The sequence below is a fragment of the Lichenostomus cassidix genome, chromosome 4 (genome assembly GCF_008360975.1).
Source record: "Lichenostomus cassidix isolate B80296 chromosome 4, HeHo_3.0, whole genome shotgun sequence".
Classification (NCBI taxonomy): domain Eukaryota; kingdom Metazoa; phylum Chordata; class Aves; order Passeriformes; family Meliphagidae; genus Lichenostomus; species Lichenostomus cassidix.
The window spans coordinates 62,594,810-62,612,645 of NC_139484.1; the positions used below are offsets into that span (position 1 = coordinate 62,594,810).

The following is a 17,836-nucleotide window of genomic DNA, read 5'->3' on the forward strand; positions in this document are numbered from 1 at the left end:
ATCAGCAGGGAAGGTCACCTCTGCAGTGGTGGAGGAGAGCCCAGAGCCTGGCTGGTGCTGTGCTGTCTGCTCCACATTTCCCGTTTGGAGGCAGGGAGGGGGCTTTGATAGCTTTGAGATAACAGCTCCTGAAGGCCTCTTCTGAGATGTGCCCTCAACAACAATCTGTGCTATGTTTACCTATGGAGATGGGTATATGTTCCCCAGCTTTACTGTCCCCAAAATAGCTATTTAACTTTTGCTTTTCAATTAGTAAAAATTCGCTTTTTTTCCTTCTTCAAAAACGCTAATGGAAAAAAAAGTCTGCTTTCAGAGGTACGTTTTTCCTTTTGGTAAGATTAACCCATTGTTTGTAAAGCAGAAGACAGAATTTTTTCCACTGAGAAAGCAAAACCACAATTGCTGTAATGAATATTGGGTAATTAACCCTTCTCATCTGGAGGAGATAACACGTAAGACTCACTGCAGTACTTTCCCTGTGGAGTAAAGTAGCAGTGGTATTAATCCAAGCCAAACATTGAAGTTTTACAATTGGTTGTATTATTATTGCAGTTGTAGCATTTTTACAGCCAGAGCAGAAGGCTTCTGAAATTAAGGTGATATTTAATCTTCTTAAGACTGCTGGGCACCAACTAACTGCTCATGCTATGGAAAGGAGACAGCTGCCTTCTGCTCTGCTTTATACAGAATTAATGCCACACCTCAGTTTCTGGGAATTTTCCAATGCAGTTTTCATTTGGAATAGCTGGTCACTTGAGTAACGTGTAGCTTAGAAATAAAATAGAAGCAATTTTCTGCTTAATTAGAAACATAATCCTAAATTCTGCCAGCTTCATCCTGGCAGTTCAACAGAGGTGGTTTCAATATGAGATTGAATGTCATGTTTCGAAGCTGGTACTGTACTGACAGTGTGGTTTCATTGCCTTTTCCTTGGGAAGGGTGCCTCACCTCCCAGACAGGTTCTGTGGAGAGCCATCCCAACTGCAGGTCAGGCATTTGACCTTGGCCAGGCAATCCTTGAGGATCAGTGAACTTTATGTGGACAAGTTTGAATGGAAGCAATATAAATCTGCCCTCTGAGCTGAACTAACTGGGTTGTGCAGGAGGGCCAGCTCTCACTGTTACAAGAAGGCCTTGTGGAAGAGACTTTCTGCTGTGGGAAATCCTGAAAATCATGGTTCCACTAGCCAGAAGTCAAATTAAGGAAGATTCATGCGGATGCTGAGATAGTTTTCCAGCAGTATAATTTTTGAGTCCTCAAAGAGGAAGGCCAGCGCAGTCAAACATTGGTTTTCTGCTATATTTTCTCGAAGGGAACTTGCCAAATCCCCCTGATTTGCAGTGGGACTGCAGTGCAGCACGTGGGAGTCAGCTGGGGCTGTGCTAACACAAGTTTGAGGGAATAAAGGCAGTGGGGTCCCTGGCCCTTAAATGGATCAGACAGCAGATCTTGCTCCAGGAGTTTACTAAAAACCATTGACTAATCTCTACCCAGATGGGGTTGGCTGGGGAGTACACAGGGATGTGTGATCAGGCTTCTTTGCCACAGGATGGTGATTGTTCAGTGAGGTATTGGACACTTCATTACGTGTCATACTGATACGGGAAAGTCCTGATTGCCTTGACCATCCTGAGATCCAGTACCTTCCACAGGGACATTTTTATTTTAGAAACCCCATCCACAGATGTGATCCCAAACCCTATGCTCTTCCTACATTCTGAATTTACCTTTATTTTTTTCTTTAACAGAAGTAGCTCTGTTTTGTATTCTTTAGATTTTCAGAGTTACTAGACTTGCTACATCGTACCCTTTAGCCCTAGGATTATTTTTTTCCCAGCTTGTGGCTCCCCAGCATTTCCAGACAGACAAAACTATATCAAATCCTTGCAAAAGCATGGCTGCTTGACTTGTCCTCAGTTATCTTCCCTATGCCTTCAGGAGCAATCATGGATACACAGACCTGCGCCACAGTGCAGGCTGCGTCCCATTGCTTCTTCTCACGGAAATTCTCTTTTTATTAAAAATACTCCTCTCCGTGGTTGCTCCTTCCTTTCAGCAAGAGCCTTGTGTGGAGCAACCCCTGTCTGGCGTTCCTCCCATCCCACTGCCATGAGGCTGCCTTTATTCCTGGTCGGATTACTGAATCCTTCCCTCCTCCCCGTGGCATCCAGGCGTCCCAGCGCAGGGTTTACCCCAGGCTTCCCATTGCGTAGCCTCTGTACTGCTGCCAGGCGATCCTCGCGCTATATGCTGCGGGTGATTCTCTCAGCCTCTGGAATGAATTATTTTATTGCTGCCAGCTTGTCAGAGAAATCAGCATGAAAGCTGAGCCAGAGCGCGGTCCTGGGAGCGACTGGCTCGGAGTGCAAGCAAGTCACCATCGGGCAAAATAAATCAGGGGATGCATCAGCGGGGTGGTAGTACAGGCATTGTTTTATTGCAGAATTTCAAGAGAACCAATTAGGGTTCCACAGGTCTTACATGTAAAGCTCATAAATATACAAATCATGGTGTTATAATTAAGCGTCGTTGTTTCCCAGGTTTTGGGTTTTGAGGGTGTATTTTTCTGTTTAACTACCATCCTCGTAAAGATCTGGTGTGGTTTGGGACATTTTTCTCTTCCCATTTACCTCTCAGGGAATTTGCATTCCTGCTCTGGGGCTGCACTTGGGTGTGCGTGCTGCCACTGAAAAGGCTGTGAGCCATAAATAAAAGAACAATATGACCACAAGCACCCCCTGCAGAGGAAGGAGAAAGACATGAGTAAAATAATATGCCAGAGAAAATCGTAGGCCAGATAATTTATCCACCCCTAATTATTTCTGGGCCAGAATGAGGTATTTCAGATAGTAAAAAACACCTCTTTTTTTTCTCCCCTAGTGATTTCAAACCATTGGACTATTACAGTTTGATTCAAGTTTTAGTTTACTCTTTGTCAAGAAAAAAAATCATGAAAGGTCACTCACCAGCACCATAGAATCCACTGCATGTATTTCTGAAGCAGAAAGACTATTTTTTCGTGCATTTTTGATACTTTCAGCCATTCAGACTCCTATGTCTTGAAAGAAAACACATCTCAGGTGTCACGTTAATCTGGTTGGTATGAGATTATGGCCTGCAAATTGCTGATTTTGGATATGGATGCCTGGCCCGTTTAAAAGACTTCAGCATAAATAGTAATAATAGACTTACAGTGGCTCAGTCTTTCAGAAGACGAGACAAAAAGCAGTGCTTGTTAAAACAAAAGATACCCCAGAAGCAGGAAATTTAATATTATTAATGAAAACAGAAGGAATTATTAGGAATGTTTTCACACGATAGAGTTCCTCATTCAGGATGTATTACCGTGGGGACTGCACCAAGGGGTCGTGCTGGATCTTTTTTTTTTCCCCGAGTGTGTCTGCAGCACTGTGAACATTCCTCTGCTATAGCCTGTGATGTATTTGTAACATTTGCATGTAATCTGTCAGGCAGGGCCTCTGCTATAGAGCGTGGGAGTTTCGGGCCATTGGGATTTGAGGCTGCAGATGCAGAAGTGGAAGTCAGTCAGATTTGTGGCATGGACAGGGGGTTTCCCCGGTGTTGGAAGGAGGGAAGAGTAAGCTCTGAGTGTGCTGCAATCTGACTGTGCACAGGCTATTCTCACAAGGTTTCTGTTTTCAGATGTCTGGATGCGTTTTTGGCATTGGAGTTCTCCTTTTCAGCCGATCCTCCGTGATTTTTCAAGGTTCACCCATAAGTCATAATTACCCAGGGGAGTAACAGCACATGGATGCAATGAAATGCATTCATAAAAGTGCTTGTTTTTGCACTGACGGGGCTCAAACTGCTTGTTATCTCTGAGCATGATTTAGAGGGACATAAATGCAGCATCTCAGCCTCGCACATTCATAACCCCTTCCATCAAAAAATCTCGAAGCATTTTACGCACAGATGTAACCAGATAATATGTCCTGTTGTCTGTGTGGCATCTCCAACATCAGTCATCATCATTCTAAACCATATGCCAGAGTCTAGAGTATTCCCTGAAGTATTTTACATGGGAGGAATCATGTAAATAGAATATCTGGCAATCTATGAATGGCTCACAGGATTTCAATCAACTGCACAGTTTTAAAATTGGCATTTAAATCCTTCTCACATCTGTTGTTTAAAGTAGCCAACGGCGTGTGGAATACATTCAGTATGAAATATTCATATGAGCATGTTAATAATAATATGCATTATCACAGTAAAAAATAAGGTGTGTAAACGGCGGTGCTTGTTAGAATAAATATTTAGAGCTCTTAGAGAAAGCACTGTTTATTAGTCAAAAATCAAATATTTTCCCTCCACAGATAATACCAAGATGTTCTCTGTTTTTTGAATACAGGACTAAAACGTTCCCAGTTGCCCCTTTGGTGCAGATTGTGGCTTCCAGTGCTCCCCAAGAGCAGTCCATATGGGGTAGCTTGCATAGGAAGCTAATAAACTGCACCTGCTTTAGCCTCTAAATATCAGAGGGTGAAACAACTCTTGGAAAAAGTTTTTTATGGATCGTCTGGGCAAGGTCCTGGGTGACAGCTAACTCTCGTTAGGTGTTAGCTAGCTCTGGTTCATTGACAAGCATGGAATTCCAGTTGCAGCCTTAGTCTGTTTCCTCAATGCATTTTAGTATTTGCAAACCAACATTGCTTGTGAAGACTCCTTCAGCTCTGTGAAGCCTTTGAATGAGGTTCAAGGTATGAAGTGCATCAATGTGGGATGTGTTGTGTCTCTGAATACAGAGGATTCTCAGTGTTGGGGAGAGATGTACCCTCACTCTCAAAAAAATGCGGTGACTTTGCTACTGAGGGCTCATAATCTGTTGAATTCTACCTAAAATAATCTTGTGTTTCATATCTTTTAAACTGACCTTTAAAGGCCCCTTTCAACCCAGGCTATCCTATGGTTTTATGATTCTGTGTTCTTAGGTAGCTTCTGTGAGTGGTCCTTTCTTATCCTAAAATGGTGGATTTTCTTATAAGCTGCTGGTCATGTGCTAGAACAGGCATTAAAAAAAATGAAAAAACACGCAAAGGAATTTCATTCCATCCCACAGGAATTGCTATACTACTCTAGTAATTGTTTTGAAGCATGTTTTAGAAATTTCTAATGACAGCATTGGGATCATATAGTTAATTGTAGAGCAACCATTTTTACAATTTGTGTTTTACCCCATATGGAAAGCTATAATTTACTCCATGTAATTAGGTTAGGTTTAATTTTGGCGAGACACAGGCCAGCATTATCCTGTGTAATATACTGTAATCCTCACGTTAGGGAGGGTGCCAAGTATTCAGTTTGTTTTGGGAGCCAACAAAATTGCCACTTGTCCAGGGTTGTTCTTGGACAGAATTGTGAAAGTGGTAACATTTTGCTACTTTAAACCAGCTTATTATTAGTCTGACAATGACCTAGAGATACATGTATCATTCATTGAGCATTATACAGAAGGTAAACGAATGAATGTTTCATTAATACTCATTAATAAAATTATGTATTTAACAGGATGTGGGGGCAATGTTGCAAGTCTTGATATCATCAGGTGCCAAGGCCACTTTTTGTCTTTCATGACCCCAAAATCTCAATTTCTTTAGCTTATTGTAATGCTGTAAGGTATAGCGGTCAGAGAGATTACACCACTGCCATTTTCCTGTTACACAACTGCATGTCAGTTTCTTCATAAAAGATAAATCTAAGTTTGAAAAGCTAAAAAATATTTTTTCTCTCTACCCTTTCAATTGTCTTTACTTTCTGACTTAGTGGTTTTTCTGTCCTTTAGAAAGTATTTATCAAGAGGGATTTGAGTATAAAGTCGTGGGTTGGTGAATGATGAGGAGTTGACTACTGCCACTGACCTATTAAAATTCATGTTTATTACATATATGGACTCTTTTCTGAAATAGTTTTCTTCTGAAATCTGAGAGAAAGGATTTCCTAACAACATCTTGTGCCTCACTAAGTGTAATGAACATCTTAGACACTTAGACTGACTGTTACATGCTCTGCAACGTCCAATTAAAAGCTCTCATCCTCTCTTAATTTCTTAGCCCTTTTACCACTTATAGGTGCTGTAATTTCTTCAAATCAAAGTTAATAGGTAATAGGTAAATAACCTATCTTGATGATGTGTGATTTTTCACCTCGAGCAAACACACTTTTCCCATTAAAGATATTGAGCAGCTGTCCTCTCTGAGAGTTTGCTTCATTTGGTAATTGTCATAGGATGTTTCATTTTCTTCCTTAGGAGATATTTTTACTTTTCTTCCAGAAGACTATGAAATATGTAAGCCCATAAAGAATGTTTCGATAGTTTTCATACTGGTGTGCAAGAAACAGCTGGATCCACATTCCTGGCTGTAAAGCCCAGTATTGTAATTCCCAGTTCATCGTGATGGATTGGGTAATTCCACACTAAGGAATTATCTCAGTGTTTGGAAGGGACAGGACTGTACAATCGATTATTTTTGTTTGATTATAAATGCCATCCAAAAATAATGCCTGTGCTCAGTCACTGACATGTGTGACCTCTCTTTCCCTCCAACCCCTCTGGAAATCTCCTCATGCTGGCCTGTTTTGGCCATGTGAATTTTCAGGGAGAAAGAACATGTATCAAGGATGTTTCTACATGTTTTGGTGAGGGAAATGATAAACATTGATCAGTGCTAGTAGGGAGGGGTGTGATAGAGGTACAGTTTTATGGGGGACAGCAGCTGTGCAGTGGTTAAAATAGAAGGCTGGGAGCCAGGTCTTATCAGTTTATCCTCGGCTCTGCTGTAATCTTCTTCTTATCATTAACCTTGCATTAGTCCTTTCAGTGGCATGCCTCCCTCCCCCAACCCCAAGCAATTTAGGATTGTTGAAGATGGAATTTTGGCCTGTAGTTTTGGGTGGAGTGTTCATACCACCTCGCTTTTGGCACCCACTGTGTGTAGCCATCTTCTCTTCTGCAGTCAGGGAAGAGAGGTAGGTGTCACCCTGACCTTCTTTTCATTCTCACTTTGGACTTGGGCACCAGAGTTAGATTTCTAAAGTAAGGACTGTTTGAACTTATTTGTCAGATAACATTTAAAATCACAGAATTTTTCCAGTGTTCATAAACTTTCTGGAAATAACCAGTGATTTATTATTATAAATAATTATTGCAGTGAAATTGTTATAATTCAGAAAGGCTGCTTGGTGTTATAAATGAAGCTTTGCTTCTCAACTTTATAAAAGTACAAGACCCCCATTATTCCCCCACTAGGCCAAAATGGGTGGATGCTAAAAATATGTTTTACAAGGAACCTTAATATGTGTGACATCCACTCCATGCCTGCACTGGAGGCAGTAAACTCTTTAAACAGGGTATATCTTTTGTGCTATCTGTGAACAACCTCTAATACACTGTCTCTAAGAAAGCCTTGATGCTATCAGAGTAACATTAAAACATACTGGGAAGTATTACCAATTTGTTCTGGGTCTGGAACAGCTGGCTGGTAATTGCTGTCTTTTGGGGGCTGCTATTTCATGCTCAGAAAGTGCTGGTGACAAGGCAGAAGCCTAACCACTCATCTTATTCTCTGATTTCTTCTCCCTTTCATCCTCTGCAGTAGCAGATCAGGACTGTGACCGCAGACTGGTGCCTGTGGTACAGAGCTCTTGGGGCTGCTGTCTGTGTGTGCTGGGGCATGCTGATAAAAAAAGCAACCTCAACAACAGCAACAAAGGAGGGAGAATTGTTTTCTTGCCCCCTGTGGAATGGAGAGCTGAAGTGAGGCGGGAGGTCCTGGTGTCTGGAGGAGTCAGCATGGCGGAAGGGCTGTGATTGCCTTTGTAACGTAATTGTTGTAATGGCAGGACAGGGAATTGCAGTGGTTGAGTGAAAAGCTCCAGCTGTTTCTCCTTGTGGTTCTTTGTGTGGTTACAGCAGGAGCTGGAGCATCCCATGTGCAGATGGAGCTACGGCTGGGAATGTGTCTCAGATGACTTTGTGAGCTCTGTGGGCAGTGACAGACCACAAGGAGCAAGGAAGAGCTGCACTTTCAGAAAGGCTTCTCCTTCCACAGCATTATGGAAAGTGGCTGGGGAAGGAGGGGAGGAAGGTTATAAACTAGGTGCAGATCTGAACCAGATACAGAGTCATGGGCAGAAAGAAGGGCAGGGGAGAGATGAATGTGGTAAGCACAGGTCATATCCTGCATGGACTCAGAACTCCAGAATTCCTCTGTATAGATACAGCCAAGAGAGAATTTTTCATGGTCCTCAAGGACTCCTTTTTCACTAACAACCTTTTCTGTTGTGTTTTCTTTCTCATCAATCATAACTATACCATAGGAATTACTAAAGCTCTCTTCAAGATCTACATGAGCCAACTTTGGCCAATGGAATTGTAAAATCTATAGTTCAGCCGTAGTTAGATCGTTATGATTTTACATGTTCTAAAGTTTGAGGCTGGAGAGCTGCCTGGCAGAAAAGGAGCTGGGGGTGTTGGTTGAGAGCCAGGTCAGCATGAGCCAGTGTGTGCCCAGGTGGCCAAGAGCACCAGTGGGATCACAGCCTGGGTCAGCAGTAGTGTGGCCAGCAGGACCAGAGCAGTGGTTGTCTCCCTGCACTTGGCACTGGTGACGTCACACTTCAAATCCTGTGTTCAGTTTTGTGCCTCTCACTGTGAGAAGGACATCGAGGAGCTGGAGCACCCCTGCTCTGTCCAGAGAAAGGCACAGAACTGGGGAAGAGTCTGCAGCAAAATCTGATGAGGAGCAGCTGAGGGAGGTGGGGATGTTCAACCTGGACAAATTATAGCTCAGGAGGGACCTTCTCACTCTCTACAACTCCCTGACAGGAGGGAGTAGCCAGGAGGGGACCTGGCCCTTCTCCCAGGTAACAAGGGACAGGATGAAAGGAAATGGCCTCAAGTTGGGTTTCAAGGGGAGTTTTACACTGGATATGAGGAAAAACTTCTTCATGGAAAGGTTTGTCAGGCATTGGAACAGGCTGCCCAAGGCTGAATCACCATCCCTGGAGGTATTTAAAAGACATGTACTTGTGGCCCTTAGGGATATGGTTTAGAGGGACTTGGCAGTGTTAGATTTGTAGTTGGACTCCATTATTCTATGATTCTATGAAACAGAGCCTCTTTCTCTTCTTTTGAGTGACGGTTCTGTAGTCAAGTAGATGCCCCTCTTGGGAAGTTTTCACATATGTTCAATTTAAATGCTTTCATTTTTTAATCTCAGTTTTTTATGTATTAATCCCTTTATACCCTTAAAATACTCCACTCTTCTGAAGTTCCACCTCTCCACCTTACACATGTACCTCTCTAAGGAAAGATGTGATCCCTTTCCATAGCAAAGTTTTTCAGTCAAGTCCAAGCAATAAACCACAGCATTCTTTATGCAAGAGTACAGAACAGGGATATGTCCATGTTGGTCTCCCAGCAGAGATTGCAATATTAAAGAGGCATTGGTAGTAAAAGAGTTAGTCCAGGTGCTGGTAGCAGCTTATTCACAGCAGTGTAAGATTCTCTCTGGGCTGCTGAAACTCTCCATCACAGTAGGACAGATTTGTCTGTGCTGTTGGAGCTTGACTGGTACCAGCCTATAAAATAAACTATCTCTCATATGTCTGTGCTGCCCCATAGTACCTCTTTTTCTCATTCTGTGGAAGAGAGTTAATTCTTCCTTGGTCCTAAAGCTGTCATCTCTGATTATGTTCACCTGTTGCTGAAATGTGGGATGCAGCAATAACCACCAATTCAGAGCTTTGTCACTGACAGGTAATAGAATGGGCCTGTACATCATCACAGCTTTAAAAATGTGAATTACTGATGCAGCTCTGGGCAGAAAACTCATTTCTTCATTACCCAGCCAGGGCTTTTGTCTGTTGACTGTGGAGCCTCTCCAGTGTTTCAGGAGGCAGGTGGCCTGCAAGTGTTCCTTTTGCAAAGCATCCTGCTTACCAAGAGATTCCCAGTGCTGGGCCTGAACTGAAATCCATGAAAATTTTTGCATGGAAGTTCTCATGAAAATGGCCAGAGCTGAAAATTCCAAAAAAGCCACCAACACATGTTTTTTTTTTATTTTTATTGTCAGGAAATTCCAGTTTTAATACCTCTGGTTATTTTTGGCCCAACTATAGTCAAAGGCAGTTTGGTAGTAAAGTCTTCACTGCCTGTCACAGAGGGAAATTCTTTTCCTGGTTAAGCAAAAGTAACCTTTTGCTTCATAGTGGTTTTGTTGTGGCTTGTTTGGTTTTTTTGGTTTGGGGTTTTTTGTTGGTTTTTTCGGGTTTTTTTGTTGGGTTGGGGTTTTTTTGGTGTTGTTTTTTTTTTGTTTTTTGTTTTTTTTTGAGAAAAGCAGACTGTTCCTTGGCTATGCATTCCTCTGAGTGGGTTTCTGCTTTTCCATCTTGAGGGGTTTTGTCTGACTGGGCCCAAGGAGAGGGATTTCCTCCATGAGGTCTTTTTTCTTACTCCAAATATTCCTGATACCTTTGCTTTCACTGAGCTCTTCCAAATTAACTCTAAACACATTTCCTATATTTTCATGACATCTGCACTGTTAATATAGTAGGTACACTGTTAATGTAGGCAGATTAAGGTATGGTGAGCAGGAGATGGAGGGTTAATGGAAGATCTACAAAAAACATTCAGAGTAATATCTAAGATTTATGCCAGGTTTGTGTTAGTGGAACAAGTTCATTGGAGTTTGATCCTGTCTGCCTCTGGCAGGAAAGAGGGTTTAGAGTGTAGACTTGCTAAACTAGACCCCAATGATGGTAAAAAATTAGTCAAAATGAGGACTTTGCATCTTAATCTTCATTATTTCAAGTCACCCTTGGGATTCATCTGTCTCAAGAGTCCTGAAGCCATAGTTCAGGCCTTGCAAAAACCACAAAAAAAGCTCAAAAATCACAAGATCTCAAAAATTAGTGTTTTACTTCTTTTTGCCCAAACTTTTAGAGTGTATTTGTACAGAGTTCTTCTTCAGAATCACAGAAGCTAAGAATTGTTATTCCATAGGAAAAATCCCTTCTATATTCTAAAGTAGTTACTTCAAGGTCAAGATCATGTTCAAGGTCCTCCAGAAACATTCCAAATATCACAAGATGAGCAATAAACTCCTGTCAGCTGGCAGTGGTAGCTCTCAGATAGCATTTGTGTTAGCCAGTGGGTTGGGCTGCTTTTCCCTGGCCATTGAGGGTTAATACCAGCTGAAATTCTAATGAAACCTGGAGTGTTAATCCACATTGAGGAGATCTGGGGAAAACAAGTGCTGTAATCCCTGCAATATCCCAGAGATAAAGTTGTTGCTGCCTTCCTACACATGTACCTCATGGACCATTCATCTGGGCATCAGATGAACCAGTTGGGAGAGTAGAAGACTCCCTAAAACAAAGTACAGAATGATCTTTGCCTCGTGTTTCCCTTTAAATTCCAACAAGCATTACAGGAAAACCCAAATGCATCTGAGATAAACTGCAGAGAACTACTTTTTAAGATTGCACGTGCTTTTGTGTGTGTTTATTCACCATCTACTGCACCTTCAAGGCTGCTGAAAGCTTTGATAAGTCCAATCTCTTCCTGTTTGAAGCTTATGGTCTAAGTTTTCCTGGTTAAGCTCAACAGAACAAATTCTGATTTAACTCCTAGAAAGGCCCAAGATCCACCTCCCACAAGCAGCTTGGGTTTGTTCACTCCCTAGACCTCTGCAGCAGTGAAGGACATTGGGGAGCAAATATGATGCATCTGGGTGGACCAGAGAGTCAGCTCTTAAATCCAGAGTTCAGAGAGATTTCTTCCATTCATCCATGGGAGAAGGAGGAGGCCTCATTATAATTGTTCAAGCCTGACCGGATTACATCACTTTCCCCCTCATTTCACTCTCTCCCCACTTGCCTCCCTCCTTTTATTGACACCCCTTGTTCAGCAGCAGTGTGGAGTGGGGGCTGCCTTAATGATGGATGCTGATCGCTTCATTCCCTACTGCCCCCCCCAGTGCTTTGAAGTGTGCTCAGGTCTCAGGCTCCAGTTCAGAGGTCACTTTGTTTATTTATGCAAAGCTGGCTCATCTGTGAAATGGGGCTTTCAAGGCCTCTGACATCAAAGACTCCAAAGCTGGTCCCATCAATTCAGAGCAGGGATGGGCCTTGCATTATAACAAATTGGAGCAACTTTGTGAATCATAGGGAAATATGATGGCTAGATTTTTGCTTCAGAAACTGGGCTGTTGTTTTGACTTGTGGTTGGATGCTCAGCACATGGTATTGGCCTGAAAAGCAGTCATACCCTGTCAGCTAAAACACGCAGCCCTCATGGAGAGCCTGTGGGTAAATAAAATTTGATCCTGACTCGGTAACAGTCTGAATATTTCCCATCAGTTGCTCTCAGAGCTGGACCGTTATGCAGAATTTTCCATTTGCTTTAACTTTTAAGAGGGAATGGAACAATTCTGCTATGGTAATAAACAGTAACTATATCCCACTGATGTGGCAGTCTTTGTCCCATAGGCTCCTCAATGGGCTTTGTCAGTTGATGGAGTTACACACAGAAATCCCTTTTCTGCAGAAATCCAGACTGCTTTGGGACACCACACACTTCCCCAGCACCCCCAGCATCTCAGCCCTGTGGCATCTCAGCCCTAAAAACCATGGAATGAAATCCTGAAGCAAGGGAGAGGCAATGGCTGGGAGCAGCTGAGGATGATGCCACTGGGGTGACATTCCTGAAGAGTGGGCTGATGGCTGTGTGTCCATCCTGGCCCTGTTTTGTGTGGCCATGTGCAGTATTTGGAGGGGAAGGACCTACACGAGTTTGTCCCGTGTCTCCAAGCCTTATCACCTGACAGGATATTGGAGCTTTGCCCTTCAGGTTTCTCAACCAGCCAGCATGCTTTGTAACGCCATGGAGCCAAATTGTACATTAAGGACACCTCAATCATGTGTGTGTTTTCTTAGCATCAGATACTCATGGCATAAAATTAGTCAGTGATTGCTTTTCAAGGCAGGTTTTCCACTTCATCTTCCAACTGGCTGCTGTCCTAAGCGTGTGATACTGTCCAAGAAGTCCAATACAGGATGACCTTCCAATATAGGTCACAGAAAAGGGAGCTTGTAGGAAACTTCAGCAGTTCATCCTTCTTAGCACTGCCTCTCATGGTAATCTGCTGGCAGCAAATCTGGCAGTGCTGCAGAGCTGGTCCCTGCTGCTCTTTGACTGCAGGCTGATTTTTCTGAATGTACTTATCGCCCCAAACTGCCCACCTCTGTGGGGAGCTGACAAGAGCATGAATAAGCAATCGGCTTATTAGGTCATTTCTTGAATATAGCTAAGACTCGTGATGTCTGCTACTAACTCATCATTTTGTATGCTGGTCATATATATCTGAATGTGGCTTGTTTCTTCAGGTCCTCTCTCTGTTTAATGAGAATACTGCCAGGCCAGTTGTGTTTGTGAAGGTTGGAGTGAAACACAAACAGCAGGTCTTCAGATCTGACACCAATAACCAGGCTTCAGACTGCAGGTTTGGGCTGAACCAAATGCCTCTGAACTTCCAGGAAATTTAGCTTTGCTTTCAGCATCAGAGATCCCTGTAAAACACTATAAAAAAGTGTTTCTCTACCCTTGGAAACCACTTGATATTAAAATTGAAAAAATAAGAAAGTTCTTCAAAAGAGGGAGAGACATATTCTTTCCATGCAGCCACAGTACTGACTTTGGTTGAGGCAGGTGGAAGTCAAATATTGATGATGTCTGAATTCGACAGAGACCTTCCATCCTCAGGGGTCTCCTGAGATATCTGTCTCCCAAAGTAATAAGCAGCTCTTTTTTGGCTCTCTGAGACCACAGGTCACAGCTTAAGACACTCACCCAAGGTGCAAGAGGGGAGGTTGAAATCCCTCTCTGAATGCAGCAGGACAGGGACCTGACTTCATGTCATTCACATCCCAGGTTAGCCCTTTATATCACTGGCTGCTCTGCTGCCTCACTCACACTCTTTAAGTTCAACTGGAGGCTCATGGGCTTCAGGGAATCTTCCCAAAATGAGCTTCATCCAGTTGCTGGATGCCACGAATCAACTCTTTTTGGTACAGCTGTCGAGTGTGAGTTTGTTCAGATACAAGGAAGGTAGGAGCTCAGTTCACTGTACATTGCAGCTGGAAGGGACTGCTGTAATCCCCATGAGCAGCTCTGGAGATGGGAAGGAGAGTTCTGCTCTACAAGAGTTTCCATGTTTATGGCATTTCCCGACCTCAAGACTTCTGCTATTGTTGTTACCACATTCCCAACACATGTGAAACAAATTCCAGTGCATCTAAACCAATATGCTTAAATGCATGCAGTTATTTATTCCAGTCTTGCTCCTCCACCAAATCATCTATTTCATCGACTCAGCGTGGTGGCATCAGTTATCCTGATCTGTTCCCCCCAAAATGTGTTTTTCTGGGTTTGGTAGGTGACTCCACAGGTTTGCGATTTGTCGGGGGAACAACTGAAGAAGCATCTTCAAAGGATCAAACGGATTCAGAGCAATTTTCCTTACATCAAAAGCTTGGCAGCAAGTCAAGGGGTGTGGAGTCCACAGTCAGTGGTGGTGTGTCTGCAGGAGGAGGGCAGAGGGGCTGACTTACTGTAACATGAGGCAGCAGGCAAGGGAGAAACCCTGCTCTTTGTACCTCAGGCTGAGCAGGATTAAGATATAATTGAAAGAACATCACCACTTAAATGTTTTAACCAGTTTTATGATATTCAGCAGTTAACAATGGACAAGAATTCCACATCTCTGACCACAGTTTTTCTTCTCCATTACCCAGTACATTTTTCTAATTGTGCTGAGGGATTTACTATGTTCTCTGTCAGACAGCATCCAAGAGTTCATTTGTGACACTATGGATATTTATGAGAAAAAGCTGTACAAGTGCCAGGAGATAGTCAGATTGGTATTTTGACTGATAGGACACAACATCATATGCAAGCCTTCATATATAATGTGTATTTTAGTATTCCCTGCATTCGGTTTGCCAAGGTTGTAAAAATAAACTTGCCAAGTGCAGCACTTGGGGCAGTAACCTGCTCTGTAACACAGCTGCCCTGGCAGAGGCTGGATGGTGTGCTGGCACTCAGGGCTCTGTGTAAGACCTGGTTTTTCCTGAGTGGGACCTGTTTAACGCTGCTGCCCTGTGGTTTGGGCTGGGAGATGGCTGGGGAAAGGCTCTGGGTGTGCAGCCATGGGCACAGGGTGCCGCAGGGGACGTGGATGGAGCAGTCAGCTGGAGGAGCTGCTGAGGGATGAGCACTGGCACTGCTGCCTGGAAAGTTTTCTTTGCCCCTCGAAGTGACAGCTGTGCATAGCTCCAGGGGAAACTGTGCCTAAGTGGCCAAAAGGAGAAGAGAAAAATCTCTCAGGGTCGAGGGGGGACGAACTCATAGGGCATTGAAGGCTCTCTGCTAAAGGGAAAGAGGCAAACCAGAGCAGAGCATCTGTTGGCATATCATGCCCCGTGCTGAAGAGATGGGATAATTTTCCAAAATAGCAGAACCTGGGGTGAGGATGGGGTTAAACACACATTATTCTCTCTCTAAGGCTGCACACAGGTTTGCACACTGTTTAAGCACAACCCAACTTCTAAAACAACTGTAAAGAGAAGTTTTACTATTTGCACCTTTTTGCGGGAGCATGCTTATATATATAAGCTGAGACCAGTTTTTCCTCTCTATTGTAGAGATTACAGAAATAGTTTTCCTCTCTTTTGCTCACAAGACCTTTTTCTTACGAGTTTTAGGAGCTGGGCATTTGGAGTGATCCCTTCCTTAGCTCAGACATTTCCATTTCTCTTTATTTGTTTGGTTTTTTTACACCATTGTGTTCCTCATTGAGGCAGACTTTTTCCTAGCCTTCACCTGACCTATCTCTGAAAATCAAATTTCACCCACTTCAGTGCACTTTAGGTAGGAGATAAGGACCTCTTGGTCAAGACTGTCACCTCAAATCCAGCTGTCCTCTGGGGCTGTGCCATCTTTTAGAGCACAGAAATAACCTTAGAATAGATGTAGGTAGGTGCCCAGAGTCCCTCAGGTGGACTTCCCTCCTGGTGGGAGCTTTTGCTGAGCAATTGTGCAGAAGAGGTTGAGCTGGAGGAGGAAAAAACTTCACATCTGGGCACTGCAGAGGTGTGAGGTCACCAACACCTCCCAGGTTGCAGAAGGAGGCTCAGGGCACTCTCCTGCTCCCTTGGCTCTCCTGGAGACCTTGTAGGTGGCCATACCACCACCTTGTAGGTGATAATTTGAGGTGGGGGCTGCTGGAGAGGTGAGGCTTTCACCTTGTGGAGATTTCTGCTTCTCCAAGTAGAACAGGGCAGAGCTGAGATTTTGGTGCTGCTCTGTGTTAGTGGTATAGACAACAAGAGTGATAAGGGCCAAAGTGGTGTGTTGATACAGGTGGATGGGTGGTCTTAATTAAAAAGAAGTACCGCAAGCAGCTTTTCAAATCAATATTAGTTTTGCCAGCCATAAATCTGCATTCAGTATCCCTTGAGAGCTCATTTGACCCCAGATCTGCTTGCTTTTCTGATTTTATATGGAAGCTAAAGGGTGAATTCGTGGCCACAATTGTACTGCTTGTGCTCTGTATGACTGATCACATAAGTCTTCCCCCACCTCTTAGGTTTAATTATCTTTAATTGTGATTTATACCAATATTTGTATAGATTGTACCACAGATCAACTCCTCCTAAGGAACAGCAACCTGTAAACATAAAGTAAGAGGCTTTTGTCAGCTATTAATGGAAACATTGATTAATCTTCCATTGATTTGGTAGCCTGCCAAAAAGATCATAAAGCAGAAAATGAAATTGTTCATTAACAGGCCAGGCTGTAGGTGCCAGGATGTGGTTGTCTACTGTGTGTTGAGTTTGTTTCAGCTGCAAGGTGTCTCCAGCAGGAAATGCAAACTCTTCTTGCCATCCTGTTGTGCTGCAGGAGACCTTCTTGACATGTTCCCTTTCCTTTCCTTCACAGATGATGCCAGCTCAGGAAAGGACAGCCAGGTGCCTGAAGGCTCCAACGGAGAATATGAAGATCATTCTGGGAAGCAGTGGGGTAAGGAGCAGTGTGTGTTTTATGGTTTTCCTTAGCTCTTGGTGCAGTGCTGTTCACGTGGCACATTTCTCAGCTGCTGAAGGAGAGGAAAGGCAGAGCAACTGGAGCGAGTTCTCCCTACATATGGTCAAATAATAAACAGAGTGTCAGCTGAACGTGTTGGTGTGAATGGATCCCATCCAAGGGTCCTGCAAAATGCAGCCTGTGGTTGGCCTTAGGGCCCCCTGCCATTTACCCCAGCATGGCTCTCCCTTGTATTTGTTTTTCTGGGCAGTGACTTTCTTTTGCATGTGCAGCTATTACAGCTTTCATAGACTCCCTATAAAAAGCATATTGACTTTTACAGCAATATTTCCAAAAGTCTTCAGTGCCAACATAACATTTCTCCCACTGAGGGCAAATGGGAGGTCTGACTTCACTTCAGGAGAATTAGCACTAAGCCAAGATGAGTATTTCTTAAAATCACCCTCTCTTTTAGACACCTGCCTGAACTTCCCCAAGCCCTGGGCTGTTCAGGCATAAGATTTTGTTGCTGTTGCAGAGCTTTGGGGAGCTGCTAAAATCTCACTTGGAACAGGCTCTGAATCACTGCAAGACTTGCAGGTCTGGTTTGGTCCAAGCACTCCTTGAAGGACAATAAGTTGTCAGGCTGATGCCAAACAGCTTTTGGCCATTACTGACAGGAGTGTGATGTGAGTTTATGAGCTTGGTGGATGAAGCACAGCGTTTCCATC

At 43.4% G+C, this 17,836-nt stretch overlaps 1 protein-coding gene across 4 annotated transcripts in view; it reads left to right on the forward strand.

Annotated features, from left to right (window-relative positions):
• FGFRL1 (fibroblast growth factor receptor like 1) overlaps nucleotides 1-17,836 on the forward strand; it is a 168,231-nt gene that overhangs the window by 134,680 nt on the left and 15,715 nt on the right. For all 4 annotated transcript variants that reach the window (XM_085059563.1, XM_085059566.1, XM_085059564.1 and 1 more), the window contains one exon: nucleotides 17,022-17,102. In XM_085059563.1, coding sequence (XP_084915689.1) covers nucleotides 17,022-17,102 — 81 coding nt within the window. The remainder of the gene's footprint in view (nucleotides 1-17,021; nucleotides 17,103-17,836) is intronic.